The sequence below is a fragment of the Scyliorhinus torazame genome, chromosome 15, assembly GCF_047496885.1.
Source record: "Scyliorhinus torazame isolate Kashiwa2021f chromosome 15, sScyTor2.1, whole genome shotgun sequence".
Lineage (NCBI taxonomy): Eukaryota > Metazoa > Chordata > Chondrichthyes > Carcharhiniformes > Scyliorhinidae > Scyliorhinus > Scyliorhinus torazame.
Window position 1 is genome coordinate 56,189,971 of NC_092721.1, and position 12,441 is coordinate 56,202,411.

General features: G+C 45.7%; 1 protein-coding gene across 2 annotated transcripts in view; it reads left to right on the forward strand.

The window, feature by feature from the left end:
- Positions 1-12,441, forward strand: part of LOC140391602 (UDP-glucose:glycoprotein glucosyltransferase 2-like) — a 731,169-nt gene that overhangs the window by 566,339 nt on the left and 152,389 nt on the right. For both annotated transcript variants that reach the window (XM_072476257.1, XM_072476258.1), the window contains exon 21: positions 4,734-4,828. In XM_072476257.1, the coding sequence (XP_072332358.1) occupies positions 4,734-4,828 (95 nt within the window). The remainder of the gene's footprint in view (positions 1-4,733; positions 4,829-12,441) is intronic.

The following is a 12,441-nucleotide window of genomic DNA, read 5'->3' on the forward strand; positions in this document are numbered from 1 at the left end:
AGAGCTGGGCTGAGAAGTGGCAGATGGAGTTTAACCCTGAAAAGTGAGGTTGTCCATTTTGGAAGGACAAATATGAATGCGGAATACAGGGTTAACGGTAAGGTTCTTGGCAATGTGGAGGAGCAGAAAGATCTTGGGGCCTATGTTCATAGATCTTTGAAAGTTGCCATTCAAGTGGATAGAGCTGTGAAGAAGGCCTATGGTGTGCGAGTGTTCACTAGCAGAGGGATTGAATTTAAGAGATGTGAGGTGATGATGCAGCTGTACAAAACCTTGGTAAGGCCACATTTGGAATACTGTGTGCAGTTCTGGTCGCCTCATTTTAGGAAGGATGTGGAAGCTATGTGGAAGGAATGGAGAGTAGGTCTTACGAGGAAAGGTTGAGGGTGCTAGGCCTTTTCTCATTAGAACGGAGAAGGCTGAGAGGCGACTTGATAGAGGTTTATAAGATGATCAGGGGATAGATAGAGTAGACAGAGACTTTTTCCCCGGGTGGAACAAACCATTAAGAGGGGACATAAATTTAAGGTGAATGGTGGAAGATATAGGGGGGATGTCAGAGGTAGGTTCTTTACCCAGAGAGTAGTGGGGGCATGGAATGCACTGCCTGTGGAAGTAGTTGAGTCAGAAGAATTAGGGACCTTCAAGCGGCTATTGGATAGATACATGGATTACGGTAGAATGATGGGGTGTAGATTAATTTGTTCTTAATCTCGGAAAAAGGTTTGGCACAACATCGTGAGCCAAAGGGCCTGTTCTGTGCTGTATTTTTTAATGTTCTATGTTCATCTGCCATCTCCTTATTTTCCATTATCAGTTCTCCAGAACTGTATATGACCATTGCTCACTTTGTTAACTCTTTTCTTATTCGAATATCAAAAAGAACTCTTACTATCTATCTTTATATTTCGAGCTAGCTTTCTCGCACACTTAATTTTTCCACCTTTATTAATTTTTTTTGTCATTCTGTGCTTTTTTGTATTTTGTTCAATCTTGTGACTTGCCACTTGTCTTTGTGCAATTACATGGTTTTTCTTTATGTTTGATACTGTCTTTAACTTTTTTAGATGGTGGGTCTTCCCAATGAAATTTTTCTTTCTCGTTGGAATGAATCTGTCCTGAAATATCCCTTTGTGTGCCACAGCATCTCTATTGATGAATCCCTTAACCTAATTTCCCAGTTTACTTTTGTCAGCTCGATTTTCGTTCACCCATAATTGCCCTTGTTTAAGTTTAAAATACTAATCTTGGACCCACTCTTATCTCCCTCAAGCGGAGTGTAAAATGGATTATTTAAATTCAAGATGTGGGGTAAAAAATAAATCAGGCGATAGAAAAGGCATATAAGAAAGGCAATATTACAATAATCATGGGGGACTTCAATAAGCAGGTGGACTGGGAAAATCAGGTTGGTAGTGGATCCCAAGAAAAGGAATTTATGGAATGTGAGCAGCTTGTGACAAAGCAGGGATATGCTGCGTGGCTTAGGAGTGGGCTGGATGACACCCCACGAGTCATAGGTGTTTACAGCATGGAAACAGGTCCTTCTGCCTAGCTTGTCCATGCCTCCCAGTTTCTATCTCTAAGCCAGTCCCACTTGCCCGCATTTGGCCCCTATCCCTCTATACCCACCCTGCCCGTGTAACTGTCTTAACTGTTTTTTGCAGGAAGAAAATTCCTGGCAACTCATTCCAGATGCTCACCACCGTCTGTGCGAAAAAATTCCCCTCTGGTCTCTTTTTGTACCTCTCCCCTCTCACCTTAAACCTATGGCCTCTCTAATTGTAGACTTCTCTACCTTTGGGAAAAGATGTTCACTATCTACCTTATCTATGCTCCTCATTATTTTATGTACCTCTCTAAGATCACCCCTAAGCCTTCTACGCTCCAGGGAAAAAAGTTCCAGCCTATCCAGCCTCTCCTTATAACTCAGACCATCAAGTCCTGGTAGCATCCTCGTAAATCTCTTCTTCACTCTTTCTAGTTTAACAATATTCTTCCGATAATAGGATGACCAGAACTGAACACAGTATTCCATGTGTGGTCTTACCAATGTCTTGTACAACTTCAACTAGACATCCCAACTCCTGTATTCAATATTCTGACTAATAAAACCTAGCATACTGAATGTCTTTTTCACCACTCTGTCCACCTGCGACTCCACCTTCAAGGAGCTATGAACCTGCACCCCTAGATCTCTTTGTTCTGTAACACTCCACAACTCCCTACCATTAACTGAGTAGGTCCTGCCCTGATTTGATCTACCAAAATGCATCACCTCACATTTATCCAAATTAAACTCCATCTGCCATTCATCGGCGCACTGGCCCAATTGGTCAAGATCCTGTTGCAATCTTATATAACCTTCTTCACTACCCACTATGTCACCACTCTTGGTGTCATCTGCAAACTTACTAACCGTGCCTCCTACATTCTCATCCAAATCATTAATATATATAACAAAATAACAGTGGACCCAACACCAATCCCCGAGGCACAGGCCTCCAGTTTGAAAAACAACACTCCACAACCACCCTTTGGCTTATGTCGGCAAGCTAATTTTGCATCCAATTGGCTACCTCAGCCAAGATTCCGTGAGATTTAACCTTTTGCAACAACCTACCTCGTCAAAGGCCTTGCTAAAATCCATGGAGACAACTTCGACTGCACTGCCCTGATCTACCTTCTTGGTTACCCCTTCAAAAAACTCATATCAAATTTGTGAGACATGACATTTCCCTTACAAAGCCTTGTTGACTTTCCCTAATTAGCCCTTGCCTGTCTAAATACCTGCAGATCCTGTCCCTCAGAATACCTTCTAACAATTTACCCACTGCAGAAGTAAGACTAATCGGTTTGTCGTTCCCAGGCTTATTCCTGCAGCCCTTGTTAAACAAGGGCACAACATTTGCTACCCTCTAATCTTCAAGAACCTCTCCTGTGGCTGTCGATACCTCCAGCACCTCCTTCTCTGTAATGTGTACACTCCTCAATACATCAGTTCTTATTTCCCCAATTTCCTTAACATTCATGCCTTTCTCAACAGTAAATACTGATGAGAAATATTCATTTAGGACCTCTCCCATCCCTTGCGGACCTGCACATAGATGACCTTGTTTATCCTTAAGAGGCCCTACCCTCTCCCTCGTCACCCTTTTACCCTTTATGTATCTAAGGAATATGCTCACCCTGAACCCTAGTTAACACCTTTTTGAAAGACTCCCACTTACCAACTGTCCCCTAGCCTGCAAATAGGCACCCTCAATCAACTTTTGAAAGTTCCAGCCTAATACCGTCAAAATTGGCCTTGACCAATTTAGAATTTCAACTTTTGGGCCAGAACTATAATTCTCCAGAGCTATCTTTATAACTAATGGAATTATGGTCACTGGTCCTAAAGTGATCGCTCATTTTGGGACCAGTGACCACTTCTGTCACCTGCCCTTCCTTATTCCCCAAGAGGAGGTCAAGTTGATTTATACCTCGGGGTACATATCACCACAAATCTGCCCTGGTCCATCCACGTCGACGCTACCACCAAGAAAGCACAACAGCGCCTATACTTCCTCAGGAAACTAAGGAAATTCAGCATGTCCACATGAACTCTTACCAACTTTTACAGATGCACCATAGAAAGCATCCAATCTGGCTGCATCATAGCCTGGTATGGCAACTGCTTGGCCCAGGACCGCAAGAAACTTCAGAGAGTCGTGAACACAGCCCAGTCCATCACACAAACCTGCCTCCCATCAATTGACTCCATCTACACCTCCCGCTGCCTGGGGAAAGCGGGCAGCATAATCAAAGACCCCTCCCACCTGGCTTACTCACTCTTCCAACTTCTTCCATCGGGCAGGAGATACAAAAGTCTGAGAACATGCACGAACAGACTCAAAGACAGCTTCTTCCCCGCTGTTACCAGACTAGGAGTACAGGTCCACAGGTCATTGAAAGGGGCAACACAGGTGGAGAAGGTAGTCAAGAAGGCATACGGCATGCTTGCCTTCATTGGCCGGGGCATTGAGTATAAGAATTGGCAAGTCATGTTGCAGCTATATAGAACCTTAGTTAGGCCACACTTGGAGTATAATGTTCAATTCTGGTCGCCGCACTACCAGAAGGATGTGGAGGCTTTAGAGAGGGTGCAGAAGAGATTTACCAGAATGTTGCCTGGTATGGAGGGCATTAGCTATGAGGAGCGGTTGAATAAACTCGGTTTGTTCTCACTGGAACGAAGGAGGTTGAGGGGAGACCTGATAGAGGTATACAAAATTATGAGGGGCATAGACAGAGTGGATAGTCAGAGGCTTTTCCCCAGGGTAGAGGGGTCAATTACTAGGGGGCATAGGTTTAAGGTGAGAGGGGCAAGGTTTAGAGTAGATGTACGAGGCAAGTTTTTTACGCAGAGGGTAGTGGGTGCCTGGAACTCGCTACCGGAGGAGGTAGTGGAAGCAGGGACGATAGTGACATTTAAGGGGCATCTTGACAAATACATGAATAGGATGGGAATAGAAGGATACGGACCCAGGAAGTGTAGAAGATTGTAGTTTAGTCGGGCAGCATGGTCGGCGCGGGCTTGGAGGGCCGAAGGGCCTGTTCTGTACATTTCTTTGTTCTTTGTTCTTTGTTGACTCCTAAACGACCCTCTAATGGACTCTAGGCGAATTATATATGTCCACAAAATATTATTACTCAGCATTTCAGCAGTCATTGCAGTATTTTTTACTCACCAGATGAAGACATAATTTATGCAGTGACCATCTGGATTGTTGCTGATTTTGAGAAGTTATCTGGAAGAAGATTACTGTTGAATGCCATGAAACAAATGGTAAGTGATTTAATTATTATTAACGTTTTGTGACATTTGCCTTCAAGATATATCATGTGTGTTAAAGACTACACGGGGTGGCGCAGCCGAGGACCAGGTTTGATCCCAACCCCAGGTCACTGTCTGTGTGGATTTTGCACATCTTCCCTGTGTCTGTGTGGGTCTGACCCCCATAACCCAAAGATGTGCTGGTAGGTGGATTGGCCAGCAGGGGCTGTTCAGCACAGGGCTAAATCGCTGGCTTTGAAAGCAGACCAAGGCAGGCCAGCAGCACGTTTCAATTCCTGTAACAGCCTCCCCGAACAGGTGCTGGAATGTGGCGACTAGGGGCTTTTCACAGTACCTTCATTTGAAGCCTACTTGTGACAATAAGCGATTTTCATTTCATTTCATTTCAAGTTGCCACTTAATTGGGGAAAAAAAATAATTGGGTACTCTAAATTTATTTTTTTAAATGTGTGCGGCACTACTCATAGTAATGTTAGTTTTCTGCTATTTCTCCCCCTGGTATTGACTGCCTATAGTTATCCATTTGTTGGAAAGGTACAGGCAATTTTATACTTTTCATTTGATGTTTGAGCATCTGGAAAGTTAGCATTAGCCATGAGTTGAGGTTGGATAAACTCGGTTTGTTCTCACTGGAATGACAAGAGGTTCAGGGGCAACCTGATAGAAAATTATGAGGGGCATAGACACAGTAGATAGTCAGAAGCTTTTTCCCCGGGTGGAAGAGTCAATTACTAGGGTACATAGGTTTAAGGTGTGAGGAGCAAAGTTTAGAGGAGATATGCAAGGGACGTTTTTTACACAGAGGGTAGTGGGTGCCTCGAACCCGCTGCCAGAGGAGATAGTGGAAGCAGATATGATAGTGACATTTAAGGGACATTTTGACAAATACAAAAATGGGATGGGAATAGAGGGATACTGATTCTGGAAGTGTAGAAGTTTTTGGTTAGACAGGCAGCATGGTCAGGCTTAGAGGGCCGAAGTACTTTTCTTTGTTCTTTGAAACTCCAAATCAAGTCAGTGGTTTGTTTCCTGGTCAAAGTTTGGGATTCTTTCTTACAAATAAAATAGGCCAGATTTTGCGGTCAACAGTGGTGTTACACATTAATTACACTTACACTTGCTCACAGACTTTCTGTTGGAGTTTGCACTGGAATGTACTGTGATTAAAAAGCCATTTTGATATACACGAGATCTAGAACCTTATTCGCACTGTTATATTATTTGTTCGTAACTTGTCGTTACTCATTGCTTTCTCTTTCCAGAATGGTCTGATGGTGTGATTCCCAAGAAACCACCAATCTTCAACTCAAAGCAAAATAGGTTTAATGAATAACAAATTGATTAATGTTGAGTTTGTTCACTCTTACAGAACTATAACCAGTGATTAAGTAATCCAGAATAAAGTATTAACTATTCTCAACTACACATGCTAACTATGCTGTGATCTATCTCTCTAACACTCTGCTGTCTCGAAGAGCCCCAAGATCCTTTGAGTTCACATATTTATACATGAATCTAGTGCTGCCATCTACTGGTTGTCTTACGCTATGATGTAGTCATTAATCCTTTATATATCTCTATATACATATCACTACAAGTAGGCTTAACCAATGAGATTTAAGAATTATTTATTTTTATTTTTATTTTTTTTAAAATTTATTAAGGTATTTAAAAATGTTATAAAAATAACATTAACAATGACATCAACATGGTATAATTAACATTCCCCCCTCCCCATCCCAATCTTCACACACCCCAACCATAAAACAACAATCCCCCCCCCCCCCCCACCCCTTGGAATACTGCATCTGCTGAAAGTCGACGAACGGCTGCCACCTCCGGGTGAACCCGACCATTGACCCTCTTAAGGCGAACTTTATCTTCTCGAGACAGAGAAACCCAGCCATGTCACTAACCCAGGTCTCTACACTCCTGGACTTCGAGTCCCTCCACAATAACAAGATTCGTCTCCGGGCTACCAGGGAGGCAAAGACCAAGACGTCAGCCTCTTTCGCCCCCTGAACTCCCGGCTCTTCTGACACTCCAAAGATGGCTACCTCCGGACTCGGCACCACCCGTGTTTTTAGCACCGTGGACACCTCGCACACCTATCCTCCACCACAAAACACTTGCTCATCCGGGCCGCTATCATGTGTGCCCGGTGGACTACCTTAAATTGTATCAGGCGAAGCCTGGCACACGATGATGATGTATGAACCCTGCTTTGGGCATCCGCCCACAGACCCGCCTCTATTTCTCCTCCTAGCTCGTCCTCCCACTTGCCCTAAAGCTCCTCCACCGGAGTTTCCTCCACCGGAGTTTCTTCCACCTCCGAAAGCTCCTGGTGAATATCTGAAACCTTCCCCTCTCCCACCCAGGTACTGGAGACTACTCTATCCTGTATCCCCCGTGGCGGCAGGGGCACCTGTTTTCTCAGGAGGTCTCGCACCTGCAAATTCCTAAACCCGTTCCCTGCTGGCAATTCAAATTTATCCTCCAAGGCTTCCAAGCTGGGAAAGCTCCCATCTATAAACAGATCCCACATCCTTCTAATTCCTGCCCTCTGCCATCTCTGGAACTCACCATCTAGCCTACCCGGTACAAACTGATGGTTATTAGAAATCGGGATCCAAACTGATGCTCCCTCCACACTCTTATATTTCCTCCACTGCCCCCAGATTCTCAGGGCCGCCACCACCACCGGACTTGTGGAGTATCGGGCCGGCAAGAACGGGAGAGGTGACATTACCAATGCTCCGAGACTGGAGTCTTTACATGACACCGCCTCCATCCGCTTCCACACAGACCCCTCCCCCACTACCCGCTTCCTAATCATGCCTATATTAGCCGCCCAGTAGTAATTGCAAAAGTTTGGTAGTGCCAACCCACCCTCCCACCGACTGCACTCCAGCAACACTTTCTTCACTTGCGGGGTTTTACCCGCCCACACAAAGCTCGAAATAAACTTATTCCGCCGCTTGAAAAAGGCCCTCCGGATGAAGATGAGGAGGCACTGAAAGACAAACAGAAATCTGGGGAGGACCATCATTTTCACAGTCTGTACCCTGCTCGCCAGTGATAGCGGGAGCATGTCCCATCTCTTAAAGTCCTCTTTCATTTGTTCTACGTGCCGGGATAGGTTTAACTTGTGCAGTGCCTCCCATTCCCGGGCCACCTGGATTCCCAGATATCGAAAGCTCCTTCCTACCATTCTAAATGGCAGCTCCCCCAGTCTCTTCTCCTGCCCTCTTGCCTGGATCGCGAACATCTTGCTTTTCCCCATGTTCAATTTGTACCCAGAAAATTGCCAAATTTTCCAGGATTCGCATTACATCCCCCATCCCCTCCAACCGGTCGGAAATATACAGCAGCAGGTCATCTGCGTAAAGCGAGACCCGGTGCTCCACCCCCCCTCCCACCCCTCCCCGAACCAGCCCTTTCCAACTCCTAGAGGCTCTTAACACCATGGCCAATGGCTCTATGGCCAGAGCAAACAGTAATGGGGAGAGGGGGCACCCTTGCCTCGTCCCTCGGTGTAGCTTAAAGTACCCCAACCTCAGCCGGTTCGTACGCACACTCGCTACTGGTGCCTGATAAAGCAACTGCACCCTGTCAATAAAGCCCTCACCAAACCCAAACCTTCCCAGCTCCTCCCACAGGTAATTCCACTCCACCCAATCAAAAGCCTTCTCCGCATCCATCGCTACCACCATCTCCACCTCCCCTCCTTCTGAGGGCATCATAATAACATTTAAAAGCCTTCGAACATTGGCCTTGAGTTGCCTGTCCTCTACAAATCCCATCAGGTCTTCCCCTATCACCTCCAGGCCACAGACCTCTAACCTTGTGGTCAGTATCTTAGCCAGCAGTTTGGCGTCCACATTCAGGAGAGAAATTGGCCTGTATGACCCGCATTGCTGCGAATCCTTCTCCCGTTTCAGGGTCAATGAAATCGAGGCCTGCGATATTGTTGGGGGGAGGACTCCCTTCTCTCTTGCTTCATTAAATGTCCTCACCAGCAGTGGGCGCAAAATCTCAGAAAACCTCTTATAGAATTCCACCGGGTAGCCGTCAGACCCCGGGGCCTTGCCCGACTGCATGCCCTCCATACCTTGATTATTTCCTCAATCTCAATTGGGGCTCCCAGCCCTTCCCAGATCCTCATCTACTCTCGGAAACCTCAACTGATCCAAAAACTGCCTCATCCCCTGCACCCCAGCTGGGGGTTCCGACTCATATAATTTACTATAGAAGTCCTTAAACGCATCGTTCACCCCCACTGGGTCCAGGACAGTATTCCCGCCTCTACTCTTTACTTTACCTATCTCCCTGGCCGCCTCCCTTTCCTGAGCTGGTGCGCCAACATTCTACTTCACTTTTCCCGATACTCATGAATCGCCTCCCTTGCCTTCCTCAACTCTTCCACCGCTTTCCCTGTAGTCAACAGCCCAAACTCCGTCTGTAACCTCTGCTGCTCCTTCAATAGCCCTACGTCTGGGGCCTCCAAGTATCTCCTGGTCCACCTGGACTATCTCCTCCACTACCCTATCCCTCTCAGCCTGTTCCGTCTTTTCTCTGTGGGCCCGTATCGAGATTAATTCCCCTCTGACTACTGCGTTCAAAGCTCCCCAACCCGTCGCTGCGGAGACCTCCTTCCTGTTTCCTGGAAGTTCTTGGTGGACTTGTTAACCCGCCACAGATCGCTGCATCTGCTAGCAACTCCACATTCAGTCTCCACAGCGGGCGTTGCTCTCTCTCCACATTAACCCATAGGTCCACCCAATGCGGGGCATGATCCAACACTAAGATTGCCAAGTACTCAGTATCCACCATTATTAGCGCCCTGCTCAGAACAAAAAAGTCGATGCGAGAGTATACCTTGTGGACATGTGAGAAAAAGGAAAACTCCTTCACCCCTGGGTCTACTCCCCCCCCCCATCTGTTCCATAAACCCCTTCAATTCCTTTGCCGCAGCCGGCCTACTCCCTGTCCTGGATTTTGACTGGTCCAATTCCGAATGAATAACTGTGTTAAAGTCCTCTCCCATGATCAGGTTATGTGACTCTAAGCCTGTGATCTTACCTAAAACCCGCCTTATAAATTCCACATCGTCCCAATGCGGAACATATTTGTTCACAAATAGCACCCGCACCCCCTCCAGCTTCCCACTCACCATTATGTACCTACCCCCCTTGTCTGACACGATTCTCCCTGCCTTGAATGCCACTCATTTGTTGATAAAGATCGCTACCCCCCTGGTCTTTGAGTCCAGCCCTGAGTGGAATGCTTGGTTAACCCACCCCTTTCTCAATCTCGTCTGGTATGTATTAATAATTTATGATTAACACAAATTCTGAACCAGAAAATGTAAATTAGAACAATAATTCAACATGTAATTCAACATCAAACGATGTACAGAAAGCAAATTAAAGAGTGAGAAAGAAAGAATGGATAAAGAAACAAAAGGAAAGTCTTTATAAAATAAAGTTGAGAACTAACATATCAGATCAGTCACAATCTCATGAATGGTGGAGCAATGAGCCAAACGGCCGACTTCTGCCCTTACATCTTATGGTCTTATAGAGAAGGGAAGAATGGATTATGAAATAGTTTTAGATCATTTATATTTGTATTGATGTGTGATGCATACAAGTCTTAAGTTTAAGCATAATTTATCCTGCAGCTATGTGTTCAGAAGACCTCAGTTTTTGTTTCACTTCAAAATAAACTGCATTTTAATTAAGTTTTTTTACAACGCTAAAACAAACAAGGCATAAAAACTGGACTGTTGCTTCACAACCAGTTGCCCAAGGAGGCATCAAAAGCATAGAGTCATAGATGTTTACAGCATGGAAACAGGCCCTTTGGTCCAGCTTGTCCATGCCACCCAGTCTCTATCACTAAGCTAGTCCCATTTGCCTGCATTTGGCCAGTATCCCTCAATATCCACCCTGCCCATGTAACTGTCTCACTGCTTTTTAAAGGACAAAATTGTACCCGCCTCTACCACTGCCTCTAGCAGCTCATTCCAGATGTTCACCACCCTCTGTGTGAAGAAATTTCCCCTCTGGCCTCTTTTGTATCTCTCCTCTCTCACCTTAAAACTATGCCCTCTAGTTCTAGACTCCTCTACTTTTGGGAAAAGATGTTGACTTATCTGTGCCCCTCATTATTTTATAGACCTCTATAAGATCATCCCTAATCCTCCTACGCTCCAGGGAAAAAAGTTCCAGCCTATCCAGCCTCTCCTTATAGCTCAGACCAACAAGTCCTGGTAGCAACCTCGTAAATCTCTTCTGCACTCTTTCTATGATGTGGAGATGCCGGCGTTGGACTGGGGTGAGCACAGTAAGAAGTCTTACAACACCAGGTTAAAGTCCAACAGGTTTGTTTCGATGTCACTAGCTTTCGGAGTGCTGCTCCTTCCTCAGGTGAATGAAGAGGTATGTTCCAGAAACATATAAAAAGACAGATTCAAAGATGCCAGACAATGATTCACTTTGGAAGGAATAACAGGAATGCGGAATATTTGGCTAATGGTAAAGTTCTTGGAAGTGTGGATGAGCAGAGGGATCTAGGTGTCCATGTACATAGATCCCTGAAAGTTGCCACCCAGGTTGATAGGGTTGTGAAGAAGGCCTATGGAGTGTTGGCCTTTATTGGTAGAGGGGTTGAGTTCCGGAGTCAGGAGGTCATGTTGCAGCTGTACAAAACTCTGGTACGGCCGCATTTGGAGTATTGCGTACAGTTCTGGTCACCGCATTATAGGAAGGACGTGGAGGCTTTGGAGCGGGTGCAGAGGAGATTTACCAGGATGTTGCCTGGTATGGAGGGAAAATCTTATGAGGAAAGGCTGATGGACTTGAGGTTATTTTCGTTGGAGAGAAGAAGGTTAAGAGGAGACTTAATAGAGGCATACAAAATGATCAGGGGGTTAGATAGGGTGGACAGTGAGAGCCTTCTCCCGCGGATGGAAATGGCTGGCACGAGAGGACATAGCTTTAAACTGAGTGGTAATAGATATAGGACAGAGGTCAGAGGTAGGTTCTTTACGCAAAGAGTAGTGAGGCCGTGGAATGCCCTACCTGCAACAGTAGTGAACTCGCCAACATTGAGGGCATTTAAAAGTTTATTGGATAAACATATGGATGATAATGGCATAGTGTAGGTTAGATGGCTTTTGTTTCGGTGCAACATCGTGGGCCGAAGGGCCTGTACTGCGCTTTTTCGTTCTATGTTCTATGTTCTATTAATTCTTGGAAACCGAGCATTAGCAGGTAATTAAATCTTTGCAGATCCAGAGATGGGGTAACCCCAGGTTAAAGAGGTGTGAATTGTGTCAAGCCATGACAGTTGGTAGGATTTCGCAGGCCAGATGGTGGAGGATGAATGTAATGCGACATGAATCCCAGGTCCTGGTTGAGGCTGCACTCATGTGTGCGGAACTTGGCATTAAGCTTCTGCTCGGCGATTCTGCGTTGTCGCGCGTCCTGAAGGCCGCCTTGGAGAACGCTTACCCGGACAAGAACACCACCCACCAGGTACGCGGTACATACTCGTGCGACTCGGCCAACGTTGTCTACCTCATACGTTGCAGGAAAGGA